Source organism: Trachypithecus francoisi, unplaced genomic scaffold (genome assembly GCF_009764315.1).
Source record: "Trachypithecus francoisi isolate TF-2019V2 unplaced genomic scaffold, Tfra_2.0 Lachesis_group13, whole genome shotgun sequence".
In the NCBI taxonomy this organism is placed as follows: Eukaryota; Metazoa; Chordata; class Mammalia; order Primates; family Cercopithecidae; genus Trachypithecus; species Trachypithecus francoisi.
The window spans coordinates 40,965,382-40,985,813 of NW_022681458.1; the positions used below are offsets into that span (position 1 = coordinate 40,965,382).

At 43.2% G+C, this 20,432-nt stretch overlaps 1 protein-coding gene across 2 annotated transcripts in view; it reads right to left on the minus strand.

The window, feature by feature from the left end:
* Positions 1–10,231: 10,231 nt before the first annotated feature.
* LOC117095242 (aldehyde oxidase 1) overlaps positions 10,232–20,432 on the minus strand; it is an 88,834-nt gene continuing 78,633 nt past the window's right edge. Inside the window, exons 30-35 of one of the 2 annotated variants that reach the window (XM_033232030.1) lie at positions 20,376–20,428; positions 19,038–19,152; positions 14,974–15,039; positions 12,935–13,123; positions 12,001–12,168; positions 10,232–11,114 (exon numbers count right to left, since the gene is read on the minus strand). In XM_033232030.1, coding sequence (XP_033087921.1) covers positions 11,064–11,114; positions 12,001–12,168; positions 12,935–13,123; positions 14,974–15,039; positions 19,038–19,152; positions 20,376–20,428 — 642 coding nt within the window. In that variant the 3' untranslated portion in view covers positions 10,232–11,063. The remainder of the gene's footprint in view (positions 11,115–12,000; positions 12,169–12,934; positions 13,124–14,973; positions 15,040–19,037; positions 19,153–20,375; positions 20,429–20,432) is intronic. The other variant, XM_033232031.1, reaches the window with a different exon arrangement.

Sequence of the window (20,432 nt, forward strand, 5' to 3'; positions counted from 1 at the left end):
TCTTTTGAGAAATGTCTGTTCATATCCTTTGCCCACTTTTTGATGGGGTTGTTTGTTTTTTTCTTGTAAATTTGTTTGAGTTCTTTGTAGGTTCTGGATATCAGCCCTTTGTCAGATGGGTAGATTGCAAAAATTTCCTCCCATTCTGTAGGTTGCCTGTTCACTCTGGTGGTAGTTTCTTTTGCTGTGCAGAAGTTCTTTAGTTTAATGAGATCCCATTTGTCAATTTTGGCTTTTGTTGCCGTTGCTTTTGGTGTTTTAGACATGAAGTCCTTGCCCATGCCTATGTCCTGAATGGTACTACCTAGGTTTTCTTCTAGGGTTTTTATGGTGTTAGGTCTAACATTTAAGTCTCTAATCCATCTTGAATTAATTTTTGTGTAAGGAGTAAGGAAAGGATCCAGTTTCAGCTTTCTACTTATGGCTAGCCAATTTTCCCAGCACCATTTATTAAATAGGGAATCCTTTCCCCATTTCTTGTTTCTCTCAGGTTTGTCAAAGATCAGATGGCTGTAGATGTGTGGTATTACTTCTGAGGACTCTGTTCTGTTCCATTGTTCTATATCTCTGTTTAGGTACCAGTACCATGCTGTTTTGGTTACTGTAGCCTTGTAGTATAGTTTGAAGTCAGGTAGCGTGATGCCTCCAGCTTTGTTCTTTTGACTTAGGATTGTCTTGGCAATGCGGGCTCTTTTTTGTTCCATATGCACTTTAAAGCAGTTTTTTCCAATTCTGTGAAGAAACTCATTGGTAGCTTGATGGGGATGGCATTGAATCTATAAATAACCTTGGACAGTATGGCCATTTTCATGATATTGATTCTTCCTATCCATGAGCATGGTATGTTCTTCCATTTGTTTGTGTCCTCTTTGATTTCACTGAGCAGTGGTTTGTAGTTCTCCTTGAAGAGGTCCTTTACATCCCTTGTAAGTTGGATTCCTAGGTATTTTATTCTCTTTGAAGCAATTGTGGATGGAAGTTCATTCATGATTTGGTTCTCTGTTTGTCTGTTACTGGTGTATAAGAATGCTTGTGATTTTTGCACATTAATTTTGTATCCTGAGACTTTGCTGAAGTTGCTTATCAGCTTAAGGAGATTTTGGGCTGAGACAATGGGGTTTTCTAAATATACGATCATGTCATCTGCAAACAGGGACAATTTGACTTCTTCTTTTCCTAACTGAATATCCTTTATTTCTTTCTCTTGCCTGATTACCCTAGCCAGAACTTCCAACACTATATTGACTAGGAGCGGCGAGAGAGGGCATCCCTGTCTTGTGCCAGATTTCAAAGGGAATTTTTCCAGTTTTTGCCCATTCAGTATGCTATTGGCTGTGGGTTTGTCATAAATAGCTCTTATTATTTTGAGGCACGTTCCATCAATACCGAATTTATTGAGCATTTTTAGCATGAAGGGCTGTTGAATTTTGTCAAAAGCCTTTTCTGCATCTATTGAGATAATCATGTGGTTCTTGTCTTTGGTTCTGTTTATATGCTGGATTATGTTTATTGATTTACGAATGTTGAACCAGCCTTGCATCCCAGGGATGAAGCCCACTTGATCATGGTGGATAAGCTTTTTGATGTGCTGCTGAATCCGGTTTGCCAGTATTTTATTGAGGATTTTTGCATCGATGTTCATCAGGGATATTGGTCTAAAATTCTCTTTTTTTGTTGTGTCTCTGCCAGGCTTTGGTATCAGGATGATGTTGGCCTCATAAAATGAGTTAGGGAGGATTCCCTCTTTTTCTATTGATTGGAATCGTTTCAGAAGGAATGGTACCAGCTCCTCCTTGTACCTCTGGTAGAATTCAGCTGTGAATCCATCTGGTCCTGGACTTTTTTTGGTGGGTAGGCTATTAATTGTTGCCTCAATTTCAGAGCCTGCTATTGGTCTATTCAGGGATTCAACTTCTTCCTGGTTTAGTCTTGGGAGAGTGTAAGTGTCCAGGAAATTATCCATTTCTTCTAGATTTTCTAGTTGATTTGCGTAGAGGTGTTTATAGTATTCTCTGATGGTAGTTTGTATTTCTGTGGGGTCGGTGGTGATATCCCCTTTATCATTTTTTATTGCGTCTATTTGATTCTTCTCTCTTTTCTTCTTTATTAGTCTTGCTAGCAGTCTGTCAATTTTGTTGATCTTTTCAAAAAACCAACTCCTGGATTCATTGATTTTTTGGAGGGTTTTTTGTGACTCTATCTCCTTCAGTTCTGCTCTGATCTTAGTTATTTCTTGCCTTCTGCTAGCTTTTGAATGTGTTTGCTCTTGCCTCTCTAGTTCTTTTAATTGTGATGTTAGAGTGTCAATTTTAGATCTCTCCAGCTTTCTCTTGTGGGCATTTAGTGCTATATATTTCCCTCTACACACTGCTTTAAATGTGTCCCAGAGATTCTGGTATGTTGTATCTTTGTTCTCATTGGTTTCAAAGAACATCTTTATTTCTGCCTTCATTTTGTTATGTACCCAGTAGTCATTCAGGAGTAGGTTGTTCAGTTTCCATGTAGTTGAGCGGTTTTGATTGAGTTTCTTAGTCCTGAGTTCTAGTTTGATTGCACTGTGGTCTGAGAGACAGTTTGTTATAATTTGTGTTCTTTTACATTTGCTGAGGAGTGCTTTACTTCCAATTATGTGGTCAATTTTGGAATAAATGCGATGTGGTGCTGAGAAGAATGTATATTCTTCTTGTTGATTTGGGGTGGAGAGTTCTATAGATGTCTATTAGGTCCGCTTGCTGCAGAGATGAGTTCAATTCCTGGATATCCTTGTTAACTTTCTGTCTCGTTGATCTGTCTAATGTTGACAGTGGAGTGTTGAAGTCTCCCATTATTATTGTATGGGAGTCTACGTCTCTTTGTAAGTCTCTAAGGACTTGCTTTATGAATCTGGGTGCTCCTGTATTGGGTGCATATATATTTAGGAGAGTTAGCTCTTCCTGTTGAATTGATCCCTTTACCATTATGTAATGTCCTTCTTTGTCTCTTTTGATCTTTGATGGTTTAAAGTCTGTTTTGTCAGAGACTAGCATTGCAACCCCTGCTTTTTTCTGTTCTCCATTTGCTTGGTAGATCTTCCTCCATCCCTTTATTTTGAGCCTATGTATGTCTCTGCGTGTGAGATGGGTCTCCTGAATACAGCAGACTGATGGGTCTTGACTCTTGATCCAGTTTGCCAGTCTGTGTCTTTTAATTGGAACATTTAGTCCATTTACATTTAAGGTAAACATTGTTATGTGTGAACTCGATCCTGCCATTATGATATTAACTGATTATTTTGCTCGTTAGTTGATGCAGTTTCTTCCTAGCCTCGATGGTCTTTACATTTTGGCATGTTTTTGCAATGGCTGGTACCGGTTGTTCCTTTCCATGTTTAGGGCTTCCTTCAGGGTCTCTTGTAAGGCAGGCCTGGTGGTGACAAAATCTCTAAGCATTTGCTTATCTGTAAAGGATTTTATTTCTCCTTCACTTATGAAGCTTAGTTTGGCTGGATATGAAATTCTGGGTTTAAAATTCTTTTCTTTAAGAATGTTGAATATTGGCCCCCACTCTCTTCTGGCTTGTAGAGTTTCTGCCGAGAGATCTGCTGTTAGTCTGATGGGCTTCCTTTGTGGGTAACCCGACCTTTCTCTCTGGCTGCCCCTAAGATTTTTTCCTTCATTTCAACTTTGGTGAATCTGGCAATTATGTGTCTTGGAGTTGCTCTTCTCGAGGAGTATCTTTGTGGCACTCTCTGTATTTCCTGAATTTGAATGTTGGCCTGCCTTACTAGGTTGGGGAAGTTCTCCTGGATGATATCCTGAAGAGTGTTTTCCAACTTGGTTCCATTTTCCCCTCACTTTCAGGCACCCCAATCAGACGTAGATTTGGTCTTTTTACATAATCCCATACTTCTTGCAGGCTTTGTTCATTTCTTTTTCTTCTTTTTTCTTTTGGTTTCTCTTCTCGCTTCGTTTCATTCATTTGATCCTCAATCGCTGATACTCTTTCTTCCAGTTGACCGAGTCGGTTACTGAAGCTTGTGCATTTGTCACGTATTTCTCGTGTCATGGTTTTCATCTCTGTCATTTCGTTTATGACCTTCTCTGCGTTAATTATTCTAGCTGTCAATTCTTCCACTCTTTTTTCAAGATTTTTAGTTTCTTTGCACTGGGTACGTAATTCCTCCTTTAGCTCTGAGAAGTTTGATGGACTGAAGCCTTCTTCTCTCATCTCGTCAAAGTCATTCTCTGACCAGCTTCGATCCGTTGCTGGTGATGAGCTGCGCTCCTTTGCAGGGGGAGATGTGCTCTTATTTTTTGAATTTCCAGCTTTTCTGCCCTGCTTTTTCCCAATCTTTGTGGTTTTATCTGCCTCTGGTCTTTGATGATGGTGACGTACTGATGGGGTTTTGGTATAGGTGTCCTTCCTGTTTGATAGTTTTCCTTCTAACAGTCAGGACCCTCAGCTGCAGGTCTGTTGGAGATTGCTTGAGGTCCACTCCAGACCCTGTTTGCCTGGCTATCAGCAGCAGAGGTTGCACAAGATAGAATATTGCTGAACAGTGAGTGTACCTGTCTGATTCTTACTTTGGAAGCTTCCTCTCGGGGGTGTACTCCACCCTGTGAGGTGTGGGGTGTCAGACTGCCCCTAGTGGGGGATGTCTCCCAGTTAGGCTACTCAGGGGTCAGGGACCCACTTGAGCAGGCAGTCTGTCCCTTCTCAGATCTCAACCTCCATGTTGGGAGATTCACTGCTCTCTTCAAAGCTGTCAGACAGAGTCGTTTGCGTCTGCAGAGGTTTCTGCTGCTTTTGTTGTTGTTGTTGTTGTTTAGCTGTGCCCTGTCCCCAGAGGTGGAGTCTACAGAGACAGGCAGGTTTCCTTGAGCTGCTGTGAGCTCCACCCAGTTCGAGCTTCCCAGCGGCTTTGTTTACCTACTTAAGCCTCAGCAATGGTGGGCGCCCCTCCCCCAGCCTCGCTGCTGCCTTGCAGTTAGATCGCAGACTGCTGTGCTAGCAATGAGGGAGGCTCCGTGGGCATGGGACCCTCCCGGCCAGGTGTGGGATACAATCTCCTGGTGTGCCCGTTTGCTCAAAGTGCAGTATTGGGGTGGGAGTCACCCGATTTTCCTGGTGTTGTGTGTCTCAGTTCCCCTGGCTAGGAAAAGGGACTCCCCTCCCCCTTGCGATTCCCAGGTGAGGCGATGCCTCGCCCTGCTTCAGCTCTCGCTGGTCGGGCTGCAGCAGCTGACCAGCACCGATTGTCCGGCACTCCCTAGTGAGATGACCCCAGTACCTCAGTTGAAAATGCAGAAATCACCGGTCTTCTGTGTCGCTTGCGCTGGGAGTTGGAGACTGGAGCCGTTCCTATTCGGCCATCTTGCTCCCGCATCCACATACATTATTTTTAATAGTTTCTAAAAAGTGAACTCAAACTATTCATGCTATTTTAAAATTTTCTTTTTTTCAAGTTATAGGTTGGTGCAAAAGTAATTGCAGCATTTGCTATTACTTCCAATGACAAAAACCGCAGTTACTTTTCACCAACCTAGTACTTAGGCTCTCTGTGCCTCAACTGCTTTCTGTGAAATAGACAAAATAATAGTATCTCCCTTGGGGTTGTTGTGAAGTAAAGTGCTTAAAACAGTGCCTGGCACATAGGAAGGTAAGCTGTCAGTAAATGTTAACTATTTGCATTATTGCCATAAGTTATTAAATAGTTGTCTATTGTTTTACATTACGTTGTTTTTAATTTTTCACTATTATAAATAATGCTGTGATGAAAATCCTTGGACTTCATCTTTGGACATTTGAGCAAGTATTTCTGTTGGACAAATTCCTAGAGTTGGAATTCCTGGGTTGAAGGCTATACACACTGCTGAATCCAGCTAAATTACCTTCTAAAATGTGTTCCCTAATACAACAAATCATGTACATAGCCTTCTCCAGCTCTGAGCATTATCACTAGTGTCCAGTTTTCCAGTATGTGGGAGAAATGACAGTTCATAGTAGGCATTTCTCTTGTTTGGTGAGGTTATCCATCTTGCTACACATTTAGTGAGTGTTTATATTCATTCTTCTCTTCTTTGATTATTTTCTCCTAGTAGGTTTTATATTTATCTATCTGAAGAATTTTATTATATACAATAGGTACTAACCATCCTCTGTTATAAATGCCTAACTATCCTCTGCCAGTTTGAACCATCCACTAGGGACATAGCATCATATAGAATGCTCATTTTCCAGCATCCTGCATCCTAGAGGAGGGAACCCATCCTCTAGCTAGCATTCCAGCTGTGCCTGCACGAGGTTGTTTCATTGCTCTGTCAGAAGAGCTGTTCCAAGCAGGATAGCATCTGACATGACCAGCAGGTTCCACGGTCATGCACTCACTCCCAGACTGCTGTAAAACAGATCCCCTTACTTTGCTGTAAATTGGCCCAGTGTGATGTTACATGGGATCTTATGATGATTAATCTAATACTGTGTAAGCTCTTAGACAGTGGTGATGGTTAAGATCTTGCAGGCAGGAAAGGCAAACCTTTACCCAGAAAACGTTAAAGTGAATCATTGCCCCTTCGAGAATGGAAAGTGTTTAGTGTAGTCAGTTTGCACCAAATGGCCAGTTGGTCTCCTGGAGGGATGGTGTCAAATTGAGGACCAGCTTTGGTCTGTATTGGGAGCAGATTGGATGTCAGGCATCAGCAGCAGCTACATGGCAAGTGGGAGCCCATGCTGTCGGGCCCATGCATGGCCTCCGTCCCTGACACCGTTGGGTCAGCGCTGACTGGGGTGATGGATGACAGAGTTGGCTAATGTCACATGGCCATGTCATTTGGTCCACTTAATTGTTTAGCAACTCTTTTACAGTGGGAGCTTCCTTCTGGGTGTTAACCTGTGATACAAAAATCTTCACACATCATGCCCACTTCCATATGCCCATTCATATGCCATCTTGTCCCCAGTCTTGTAATATCACCCCCCACACCCAGGCCATTGACCAGCTGGCCAAACCATTTGTTCCATGTATATCCTAACCTTGGGTTGGGCCACTCTTGTTTTCCACATAATATGGATAATCGGTGTGCTCCCCAAAGCCCTGCCCATTGGGAAAATTTCCCCTTGCCACCTCTAAGAGGGGCTATACTGCCTACACTGTATATCTGGATTGTACCCAGGTGTGGAGCTAACCCTCTTGTGAACCCAGCTCTATCTTTTTCCTTCTCCATCAGCTTAAGGACCCCTCCACTCTTCCTAGCAGCTCTAGGTGTGAGTGGAGGGAGAGACGCTGAAGCACCGGCATGGGTCACTGTGTCTGGGGTACCTGGTCCTGCTGCTGGCTTGTTCCTCCCACTCCTGCTCCTGCTTGGTTCTGGATGTTCTGCTTCCTTCTTACTGTATAGTTTCTGCTTGCCTGATCTTACGACTTGTGTTTTCACAAGATCCTCACGTTACTTTTGTGCCTGTAACTGCAGAGCAGTACTGGATAGTGGCAGTCAGACCCAAGGAGGGGTAAAAGTGATAGAACCCTCCAGACAGAGGACACATGCAAAGGCTCCAGAGAGAGAGCTACAACAGGAAACCCAGACAGGAAAAGGGAAGGGATCATGAGCCAACGCTGGAGAGACAGGCTGGAGCTAGATAACCTAGGGTGCAGGTGCCAGCTTAGGGATTTGGGACATTGTTCTGCTGAGACGAATAGGAAGCAATGGAAGGGTTTTAGGCAAGAATGTAACTTAATGATTTTGTGTGTGCATGTGCATGTGTGCGTGCTCATAAAATTCATGTATATATTTGGCTTCAATGTGAGAATGGTTGGAAGGGAAGCAAATGAACGCAGGGAAATCAGGAGGGGATTATTGCAATAGTCGGGAGAAATGAAGGTGGCTTGGAGTAACATAGTGGCTATGGAAACAGAGGGAGAAGCAGATTCAGGAACTGTCTTTGATGTGAGATTGACAGGATTTCGTGCCTGAATAGATGTGTGTGCAAAGAGAAGAGAGCGCCTCAGATCATTTCCCCATTTCTGGCCTAGCAACCTGTGGACGGCAGTGCAGACAACGAGATCTGCTTGGGACACATTTGAGGACATTTTGTATAGATGGAATCATGTAATATGCGGCCTTGAAATATCCAAGTGGCAATGAAAAGCAAGCGTTGGGTTTACAGAGCCAGAGCTTAAGCAAGAGAGTTACCCCCAGCCACGGGAGTAAAGGAGGTCACCCACCAGGAAGAGAGCCTGGGAAAGATGGCCCGTGGCTCTCTCGAGAATTCCGTCATTTACAGAGGTGGGTTGGAGGGGAAGGAGTTGGAGAAGGGACAGAAAGGAGGCGTCTACCCTCGACCTTTGGCCTCCCACGACCTCCGTCAGCACGGCATCCAGGGCAATCCTTTGCAACAGAAGCAAGTCCACTTCACTTTTCTGTTCTGCAGCCACTTAGATTAAAAGCTCAAGTCCTTATAACAGCCCCCAGGTTCTACATGGCTGCCCCGATCCCTGGGTCTGTGCTAGCCACATGGGCCCCACTGCTGCTCCACAAACAGGCCAGGAGCACTTGCTCGCAAGAGACTCTGCTCTAATGCCCTGTCTCCCCAGAAATGCTCTTCCTCCAGATACCTGCTTAGCTCACAGCCTCCATTCTCATTTCCTCAGGTGGGCTTTCTCTGACCTATTCTAACCGCAACCTGCTACCTGCTCTATCACTCTCCACTGGCCTTAACCTGCTCCACGTCTACTTCTTCCCTTAGCACTCAAACATCAACCATACTCCCGTAATTTACTTGTTATTTTTAATTTTTTTCTGTCTGCCCTTACCAGAATAGGATCTTCCCAAGGACAGGGATCTCTGTCTATTTTGTTTGCTGATAAATCCCAAGTGCCTAGTACAGTGCCTGGCACAGAGTAAAATGCTCTATAAATACTTGTGGTATAAATGAGAAAATCTGCTCTTAAAGGGAGAGATCCATGTGACTTCTCTCTGCTGTTAATGGAAATAGAGTTTTTCCTTGACTGTGCCTTGCTATTTAGCCTCCCTTTGAGGCTTCCATGTTTTTGGAAAGCCATTGATTGGGATAGACTTCTTGATTCTCACAACTTCTCAATCTTTCCCACATTTTCTGTTTCTCTCCACAGATATTTTTTTAAAAATTGAGGTATAATTCGCACACCATAAAACTCTCACCTTTATAAAATGTACAATTCAGTGGTTTTTAGTATATTCACATGTTGTAAAATTATCACCACTCATTCTAGAACATTTTTCTCACCCCAAGAAGGAACCCCATGCCCATGTGGTCCTAGAAGCCTCTGGCGGCCATTAATCTACTTTGTGTCTTTGTGAATTTGCCTGTTCTGGACATTTTGTATAGATGGAATCACATAATATGCGGCCTTTTGTCCCTGGCTGCTTTTTTTTTTTTTTGAGATGGAGTCTCACTCTGTTGCCAGGGCTGGAGTGCAGTGGCCGGATCTCAGCTCACTGCAAGCTCCGCCTCCCGGGTTCACGCCATTCTCCTGCCTCAGCCTCCCAAGTAGCTGGGACTACAGGCGCCCGCCACCTTGCCCAGCTAGTTTTTTGTATTTTTTAGTAGAGACGGGGTTTCACCGTGTTAGCCAGGATGGTCTCGATCTCCTGACCTCGTGATCCGCCTGTCTCGGCCTCCCAAAGTGCTGGGATTACAGGCTTGAGCCACCGTGCCTGGCTGTCCCTGGCTTCTTTCATTTAGACAATGTTTTCAAGGTTTATCCATGTTGCCACATGTAATAGTGCTTTATTTCTTTATATGGCCAAATAAAACTCTCTTGTATGGATATACCACATTTTATTAGTTGATGGAAATCTGAGTTGTTTCCACTTCTGGGATACTATGAATAATGCTATGAACAGTTATGTATACATTTTTTGTGTGAATATATATTTTAAATTCTCTTGGGTATATACCTAAGATTATGGTAATTCTATGTTTAACGTCTATGTTAACTATGTTTAACTCCTTGAGGAAATGCTGAACTGTTTTCCACAGTATCTACACCATTCTACACTGCCCCCTGCAGTGGGTAAGTGTTCCCATTTTTCCCTATCCTAGCCAATACTTACTGCTGTCCATCATTTTAATTACAACCATCCCAGTGCATATAAAATGGTGGCTCATTGTGGTTTTGATTTGCATTTCCTTAATGACTAATGAATTTGAGCATATTTTTATATGTTTACTAGCCATTTATATATCTTCTTTGAAGAGATGTCTACTCAAATCCTTTGCCCATTAAAAAATTTTATTGATACATAATATTTATGCATGTGATATTTTGTTACATACATAGAATGTTAAATGATCAAGTAAGAGTAGTTAGGGTAAAAACTAAAAATAGAACTACCTTACCATCCAGCACTTCTTTTGCTTATTTTTAAATTACTTGCCTTTTATTGAGTTGTAAGAGCTCGTCATATCTCTGGTTATAAGACCTTTATCAAATATATGATTCACAAATATTTTATGAATTTTTATTCATAAAATATTCTGTGGGTTTCCTTTCAATTTCTTGATAGTAACCTTTAAAGCTTTTCGGTTTTCATGAAAACTTTGGTGAAAGTTTGCTCTTTTTCCTTTGGTCCCACTTAGATACAGTGTCTATATTCATTCAGACAAGAGGAAGGTGACAGCAGAAAGGGACAAATGAAAAAATGACAACGTCACAGTTCATATTAGTAATGAAATTATTTAGAAAATTGCCTTTCACTATATGGTATAATTTCTGTTGGTGGATACAAGCCAAGTATGAGTCATATGCAAGTCATCGTCTATTCCATTTAGCTGGATGGATCAAAGAGACAGAGTAATGGCGAATATCACCCTAAAGGAAACCAATTAGTGTTTATAACATTGAAAATGATTTATAGATTGCTTAAGCGTATCTATCAAATCTAAATGGAATACTTTAAATCAGCTCCATAGAAAAGCAACACTGTGGGATGATTTCTGAACTGTGGAAACTGTGTCTTTCAGATCTAGTGTCTTCCAGCACAGAGATAGGACAGATTGCCATCGGGGAAGAGCCACTCCATTTTCTCCAGAAGTTTGCATTTGATTCAGATGGGTACATTCCAAGGAACATAGGACCCAGGTTCGTCTCTCGGAATCTAGAATAAAAACAAATTTGGATGTTCAAACCTGGGAAATGTTTGTGACTTAGGTGAAAAATAGCAGAACATAAAGTAGGTTAAACACCAGCAGAGGGCAACCAGGGCCCTGACAGGTCAGGGAACAGCAGCCTGTGAAGTGCGGAGGAAGCCAGGGGAGGACTGGGGAACTCCTGGGCTTATCATCTCACGCTTGAAGACCACCCAGTGAAAAGTGGAGTGGGTCTCTGTTTCTCCAGAGTAGAAGAAGCAACGTGTGGGGGCTTAGGGAAAACCATGAAGGATACCACAAAGAGCCGGTGTAAGTGGAGGATGGGGGGCTTTCCCCTCAGTCTAAGTCCGGGTGGTAATTGTGAACAGCATGACTTTCTTCCACAATTAAAAACGCTGTCCCTGAAAATATCCAAGGAGGGTAGAGATGTCTGCTCGGCATGGGCGCTGTTGCCAGAGGGGAGAGGTTCCTGCTAGCATACTTTCCTGGTGCTCTTTTGGGGTTGGGGTGAAGGCAGACTGTCAGAGGGGCCTATACTCCTGGCCTGGGTGTCCTAGGTTCAGGGCACAGTTCCTGAACTTCTGTTCCTGACCAAGATGTCCTAGGAAGGGAGCAAAACAGGAGAGGAAACATGAAACTAATGGGAATGAACCTTCTTTTGTCAAACAGTATAGAGTGGAGCCACGGAGGGCCAGGCTGATGAAAAAAATGCAACCCGAGGGGTACACATTCAAGGACCCCTCTGCACGTCTGCTCAAATGCCCCCAGGTTTCCCGTCACCTTTTCTGGCAAGAAAAGCCACAGCAGTGGGTTCACGAAACCTTACCACAAGAACAGAGGCCAAAAATGCAGAATTTTATGATCACGATTTTTTTTCTACTATGCAGAACATACCATTTTTGTGAACTTGTCTTCACAGGCCATCCTGATCTTCTCCGGGGTCAGTGGACTATTAAGGCTCAAGGGTCCATGCAGACCTCTCTCCCGTCGTGCTGCACTCACTGCATCATGGATAGCGAAAAACACGGAACACCCCAGGAACACCCCCGACTCTCCCAGACCCTTGAAGGGAAGCATGCCAGCTAGATTATACCTCTCTCTCACTCTGCATATATGTGCACATTTATAGCATATGTACATATATAAAAATATTACACACTACATATGTAATTTTTTTGTTTTTGAGACAGAGTCTGGCTCTGTTGCCCAAGCATGACACTGGAGTGCAGTGACACGATCTTGGCTCACTGCAACCTCTGCCTCCTAGGTTTGAGCCATTTTCCTTCCTCAGTCTCCGAGTAGCTGGGATTATAGACATGCACCACCACATCTGGCTATTTTTTTTGTATTTTTAGCAGAGATGGGGTTTCACCAGGTTGGCCAGGCTGGTCTCGAACTCTTGAACTCGGGTGATCTGCCCGCCTTGGTCTCCCAAAGTGCTGGGATTACAGGCATGAGCCACTGCACCCGGCCTATGTAATGTTTTTGTTTCAAAAAGTAATTTAATCTTTTGATCCAGTATTCTCATTCTTAGAATTCTAGCCTAAGGAAATGACTTACATACAGAAGATGATTATTAGGCATGAAGATGATTATTGCAAGGTAAAAAATTAGATAGAACCTGATGGCAATAATTGATGTTAAGTTCTAAGATTTGGAATACTAAAAATTTTTATCATGATGTTAGATTAGAATTAAAATGTTTAATAAGAATTTTTCTTCGGCAATCCTGGTAAAAATCCCAAACAGTCAAGAGACGAATGTAGCCCTCCTGTCACCCAACAGGTATCATATAAACATGCATATTTACCCGTAGAGCGTCACTTACCTTAGATGAATAAAGAGTATTTGAGTTTTCAGAGGGAGGCAACAAAGAAATGTGAAACTCTGTGGGTGTGTCACAGATGGCAGGGATTTTATATTGGTCTGGACCACGAGTGTGCAGAACGCCCTGGGGAGAATAATTCAGTTCTTCTATTGTATAAAGTCCCATGCCTTGAATAAATGCACCTTCAATCTGAGGCAAGAACAAAAAAAGAATTTCCACGTATGAGAAAACACAGTCAACAGTAAGTAGCATTTCAACTTCATGCTGTTTGTTTGAATTTTAAAATTGTAGTTTAAGAGCACTTTCAGGGTGTCTTGGAGCGTGTTGCTGAAAGTTTACCTAAAAGCCATTTTAAACATCTTGTGCAGCATTAAGTTAAAAGAAGTTCAAAGTCAGCTGGGCACGGTGGCTGACACCTGTAATCCCAGCACTTTGGGAGGCTGAGGTGGGCAGATCACCTGAGGCCGGGAGTTTGAGACCAGCCTGACTAACGTGGAGAAACCCCGTCTCTACTAAAAACACAAAACAAATTAGCTGGGTGTGGTGGTTCATGCCTATAATTCCAGCTACTTGGGAGGCTGAGGCAGGAGAATTGCTTGAACCTGGGAGGCGGAGGTTGTGGTGAGCCAAGATCACACCATTGTATTCCAGCCCGGGCAACAAAAGCAACACTTCATCTCAAATAATAATGATAATAATAAATAAAAATAATTAAAAAAAAAAGTTCAGACTTGGGTTCTGATCTTGGTTTGGCCATTGCAATGAGTGCTCGGGAAGAGTCTTCACAGAGCTTGGAGCCTAAGCACCTCTTTTTTTTTTTTGCCCATGAGGCAGACAACCCCCCCGACTGATGTGTCCAGAGACCCCAGAGTGCTGGTGAAAGCTACAGTCCCATTGTCTCATCCCACCTCCTTGCCCACAAGGTGGCTAGCCTCACATCTCTGGATTCTGATTGTAGATCAGTCTTCCAAAAACTCCAGTCCATCCCCACTAAGTGAAGTCTTGTTTCTAAAAGCCCTCCACCCACCCCTGGCAGTCCCCAGCCCTCTTCTGCTCTCCAACTCCCCCCTCATGGCCCACCCCTCCCACACAGGTCTTCCCCATAGTCATCCGCCCTGGCCTGATCAGCAGCCATGAACAGGCATGCTAAATTCCCTGTTTCTGTAGGGTGACTTCCTCCACTGTTCTTTCACCCCAAATGTCGTTTCTCATTCTTTCCTTCACAACCTGGTCCACGCCCACTTCCTCCCGAAGCCTCCTTTGACTTCTCCACACCATAGATTCTTCCCATCCGCCAATAACACAATGTCATGATGGTGGGGGCATGGGGTGGAGGGGGAGGGGACACTAGATGGTGCCCTAAATCAGAGGTAATGAGCTAAATTGCCTCCATGTTGGAGACACGTAAAGCCAGTATGTGAAGATTCCAGGTGGGTTCTGGAGAGTGTAGGTCTCATTGGAGTGTGGGACTCTAGAGGTGCAGCCCACCAACTTTTTGCTCGTGGAAATGCAGATGCAGTGTAGGCAAATTTTCTGTTTTCAAGAGAAACTAGATGTTTATGACTTTCCAATCTTTTCGACTATTTCAAATTTAAATTTGAAAATGTCTGTGGGGAGAATCCAGCACTACAGGCTGCCTATCAATAGCTACTGCTCTAATGACTTGAGGCTTGTGATCCCAGCAAACTTCAAACTCCTCGAAGCTGAAGCCCATCGTGTGGCTAAGGCTCAACACTGGGCACTAACTCTACTTATGTCCCAAAAGTTGGGAGCTCATCGGTCACCTCTAGGCTTGGTCTTGCCTCATTCAAGCTCCCTAGTCACAGATTGTATGTTTCTTCAAAAGCTACTGAAAACACTTTATTTCCTTCCCCCTTTTAAACAGTAAGACATTTGAGCTTTGCAGCTGGTCTGAAGAGAGTTGACTAAAGGGGTAGAAAAAGAAGATGATGAATAAGCCTGATGGGATGCTCCCCCGCAGACCCCACTGCACTTTTGGCATTTACAAATAGAAAGTGAGACACATCAGTTACACATACCTGGCCTATGTCAATGGCTGGATTTATGCTGCACCCAACATCCATGACAATGTCTGTTCTGATGTTCTAGTAAGAAAAAAAAAAAGTTAAAATGTTTATTTTAATGAGGATAACTTAGGGAGAAGAAGCTGAGGAACACTTCCTGCCAGGCTGACTTTGGTATAAAGCCTTTCTTGGAGCCATGTCATTTCAAAAGAAGCAACAAAGGTTTTCTTATATGACGAAGTTTATTATGTAACACTTTCAAAATTATACAAATACTCTTAGCCAGCTGAAGCACTGTCTTTTCTTCTTGGAAATAATAGGAGAAAAAAATATTTACTTGATTTTGATTCAAGCTGGATGATGCAACAGATTGAGAAATATATGACACAACAAAAGAAAACATCTATGGCCCTCACGATCCTAGTTGCAAAGCTTAATGGCTAACATGCAACCCGACAGCCAGATACAACCGGCTGAGGAATGTTTACTGAACCACAGAGTTCAGGGTGCATCAACAAAAAAGTCTTTGATTTGTCATCTGAAAATCTCCAATTTTCATTTTTGGAGCAGAGAAGAGAATAAAGTTGACACTACAACTTGCTCCTGATAACCTACAAATGAGGAGAAGTACAGCAGGACCAGCCAGAGTGTTAGTAACACCTTTGCTTTCCAGCAAGTCCATACATTTTTTAAAAAATGTGATGTAATGGTCTCTGCCATGACTAACAGATTGTACTTATAATTACTAATTGAACAAAATAAATGCAAGAGTTTCCTTATTTGATCTAGGACTTCCATCTAGCATTTGAAAACTAGATAATGATTGGAATGTTTGACAATAATAAAACTTCAGGAACTCACATCTCTTATTTAAAGACGCAGTAAAATGTACAATCCTCTTTGACATCAGTCAGCAAGACTGGTCTTCCAGGAGATAAGTGGCCTCAGCTGGAGGTGAGAGGAGGCGCTCTAAAGTCTTCAGTGTTAGTGAAGTTTCTGCTTTCAAAGCTGTGGGCTTAGGTTGGTGGGGCTGGCTCATGCCTGTAATCCCAGCACTTTGGGAGGTCAAGTGGGGGCAGATCACTTGAGGACAAGAGTTCGAGACCAGCCTGGCCAACATGGTGAAACACCGTCTCTACTAAAAATACAAAAATTAGCCAGGGGTGATGGCACATGCCTGTAGTCCCAGCTACTCAGGAGGCTGAGACACGAGAATCACTTGAACTCAGGAGGCAGAGGCTGCAGTGAACTGAGATGGTGCCACTGCATTCCAGCCTGGGCAACAGAGCAAGACTCCACCTCAAAACAGAAAAAAACAACCCACAAAGCTGTAGGCTTAGTGCTGTCTGTCGTGTCTTTTGCTAGGGCTGGAGATAGTGGATGTAGGTTGTGGTAGGCTGCCTCAAAGATGGCTCTGGATAATCCTCACCTACTGGCATTCACATCCATATGTAGTCTCCTCCTCTATTCTACCAGGCCAGCCTGTGTGACCAATAGGCTATGGCAGAGGTGACAGTAGTCACTCTGAGTTAGGTTATAAAGCTGGACTTCTGTTTCAGGTACTCTCTTGCTTGCTCACACTCTCTCTTTTTCTCTTGGGCTGGTCTCTCTGGAGGAAGCCAGTTGTCATGTCCTGAGGACACTCAGGCAGCCTACAGAGAGCTGTCCACATGACAAAGAATGGAGGCCTCTGGCCAACAGCCAGTGAGGAGCTGAGGCCTCCTGTCAACAATGCTATGATAGAGGGAGGTAGAATAGGATTCTCCTGTCCCCACTGAGCCTTGAGGTGACTGTTGCGCCCCAGCCACAGCTTGACTGAAGCCTCAGGCAGAATGACCCAGATGAGCCACTCCCGGAGGCCTGCCCCTCAGAAGTGGTGTGAGCTAATGAGCATCCACTGTTTTCAGCACTAAGTTTGGGGGTAATTTGCTGTAGAAGAACAGACAACTGATATTTAGATGTAAGTTCAAAGTGAGGAAAACTTTGTTGGAATAAGGGCAATTCTATCAACAGGAGAATGGCTGAGAAACAGGCCTTTGGGAAAGGCCCCTGGTAGAATGTCACATTCTAGCCCTTTGCCTAGCAGTGACACCAACCTGAGCTGAGAGTTAGCTTTTATGAAGGCATTTGATGAGACTATATGGCACATCTCCTAATATCATTCAAATAAGTTATAGGAACATGCCTTAAAATTTCATACTAGGCTAATTATTACCTTGTTCTTGGATCTTAACAAGGACAAGGCATATATAGGAATATAAGAAAATCCACATGACTAAGTTTTTACCAACTTTTGCTTTGAGGGAGAAGGAATTTAGAAATTAGTTATATGGGCAGGGTTCAGTTTCTCACACCTATAATCCCAGCACTTTGGGAGGCCAAGGTGGGCGGACCACTTGAAGGCCAGGAGTTTGAGACCAGCCTGGGCAACATGGTGAAACCACGTCTCTACTAAAAATACAAAAAGTAGCTGGGTGTGGTGGCGCAGCCTGTAATCCCAGCTACTTGGGAGGCTGAGGCATGAGAATCACTTAAACCTGGGAGGCAGAGATTGCAGTAAGCCAAGATCAAGCCACTGCACTCTAGCCTGGGTGAGAGAGTGAAATTCTGTCTCAAAAACAAACAAACAAACAAACAGAAATCAGTTCTTTGCAAGAACCCGCTCCCTAGTAGTGTCAGGCTGCTACTCTAATACAAAACCATGCTCAGAGTGACCATTGTTTTGCCCTGGTCCAAGGTTACCCTATAGAGATCCAGTCTGAGTTAGAACCAGACAGGTCAGATACTTGAAAAGGCAGGTTCAATAAAGGTGACCATAGTTTCAGAGATTAGGTTGACTATAGTTTTAAAAAATACATGCAGCCAGGTGCGGTGGCTCATGCCTGTAATCCCAGCACTTTGGGAGGCTGAGGCGGGCAGATTATGAGGTCAGGAGATCGAGACCACGGGTGAAACCCCGTCTCTACTAAAAATACAAAAAAAAAAAAAAACTAGCCAGGCGTGGTGGCGGGCACCTGTAGTCCCAGCAACTTGGGAGGCTGAGGCAGGAGAATGGCGTGAACCTGGGAGGCGGAGCTTGCAGTGAGCTGAGATCACGTCACTGCACTTAAGCCTGGGTGACAGAGCAAGACTCCAACTCAAATAAATAAATAAATAAATAAATAAATAAATAAATAAATAAAAATACATGCTGGGGACTTACTAAATGAAAACTTAAATCTGATCATAATCCAAGAATGCAGGCATAGAGGATATTTGTAAATATCAAGAACTAGAGCTTGCTTCAAGGTACATTTTGGAAGAGATTATCACTAAACTGGTAGCTTGGTCACATAACAGTTGTTAGGGTATCGCAGTCCCATTTAATGGATCAATGATCTTTCATTATTATTGACTGTGACCAGTAAGTGGCTTCTTTTACTCCCAAAGGCTCTGCTACAAGAAGAGAAATTCTATGAGTCTTTAAAGCAAGAGAGAGAGAAAGAGGGAGAGTGCGTGTGTGTGTGTGCACGTGCACGTGCATATCTCGTCAGAGCATCCCTTGAAAGCATAAGGATGCTCTGAAACTATCTAAAAAGCAAGACCAAGCCGGCTCTGTGGCACAATGGATAGCACATTGGACTTCTATAAGGCAAGACCTAGCTGAGAAAAAGACATAAAAAAGTGGCCACTACCTGCCCTGGGCTGGCTTGGTGCTTGTTAGCACATTACAGATGTCTATGGAATCCTTCAAGAATGATATATTTTGGCATTTCTCATAAGAAGTCAGAATTGCTGGTTGTGCCAACAGAGTCTACATGAAAGCCCCCTTTAGAGCATGTTTCTTTCTTCAAGTAGTTTCTTTCCTGATTCCATTTAAAAGGGCCAGGGAAATAAAGACAGGTCACCAGTTGTTTTCCATGGCAACAACCAGACCACCAAGGCAATTGTGGGGATTCTACTTTTTTCTGGTAATCCAGGGGAATCACCCTTAGTCCAAATGCACGGTGCTGCCACTCACTCAGCTCTCCTCAGATGGCATCTGTGGAATTTAGGTGCATCCTAAGTGCAACTTGAAGACCTTTCCAACTGGTACTGACCTTATGATCCCCCGTCAGGCAGTCTATTTCAACCTCGGAACAGGCAGCTCCATAAACGAAGTATTCGAAGGGATGGCCTTCGCCTTTCTCCCAGTTTATGTCTGACTCATAACCTCTGGAGGAAACAGAATTCTTGAGTGTTGTTAAGTGATCAAGTCCCCTAACTGCAGACCATGATAACTGAACAGACTCATGAGGAGTTATGCAAACCACAGGAATATACCTGTACAATGACATGCCAGCACCAAATGTATGTGTGATAAATGCGTTGAATAAATAAATATTTAGATTTTTTCTTTTAAAACTTGCTTTGTCTGATAAAAATATCTAACTACTCCTGACTGGTGCCTCCTTACTCCTGGAGGTTAGCTTCTTACTTCATGAATGTCCATCTTACTGCTTTTGGCTAATATTGGATCATCTGATTTGGGGAACTCAACCTTCATTTTACACCAAATGCTATTTCAAAGGTGCATGCTTCCTGCTTTGTTTATCTTTCTGGCTCCAGAATTTGCCCTTCTGTGTGAAGGATCAGGTCCTATGGTTCCCATTCTTTGTCTCTACTCTGGTCTCCCACCATCAAGCTCCATGGCCTGCTCTGTTCCTAACTAATCTTTAATAACATCAAACAAATATTAATGGTAAAATAGAAGCATGGGTCAGCAGCTTCCAGAACTCTCTACCCTCTCTCCTCTGCTGCCCTGCAACCTGGAGATGGCCATTAAAAATATTTCCAATGCCTGTTCCTGACAGGGAGTCAGTGCCCAGGACTCCCACACCAATGGCAAAGTGATCAAACCAGGTAAGGCTCTACATCACTCTGCTGTCAGACAGCTTTCACTCTCCATTAAAATAATTTAATAAACTTTTCCAGATTCAGTGAGTTCCTGTTGTTTCATATCTTAATGTAACATGGTTATGGTCCAATTTCTTTTTTCCATTCCTGAAGGTGTAAAATGTTACCCCTCTTATGGGTTTAATTTGCATTTCCCCACCTTTATTTCTTAAGAGGTAGATTGTGTTTTCAACAAAAAGTCAACCACTGCTGAGTATTCCAAGTGCTAACCCCAGAGAGCCTTAAAATACCACCCACTATGATTAGAATCATCAGTTCAGCTGAATTTTGTGTGCCTATTTTCCCTAACAGGAATCTTTCTGGATACCAGCAATTAAATGTTCTTTATAACTGTGGATTAACCAGCAGTTAAAAGTTCTTTATAACCATGGGTAAATAGAGGGTACAAAGTCAACGTTTGCCAAAATTGCAAGGGAACCAAAACTCTTCCTCAAGATACCACTGTCATTCTCCATAGCATAGTGATTGGAGGGAGTATTTACCTGAAGTATCCAACAGCTGAAAGGCTAATGCTTTCATCAAAAGCAGTCTGTGCCTGT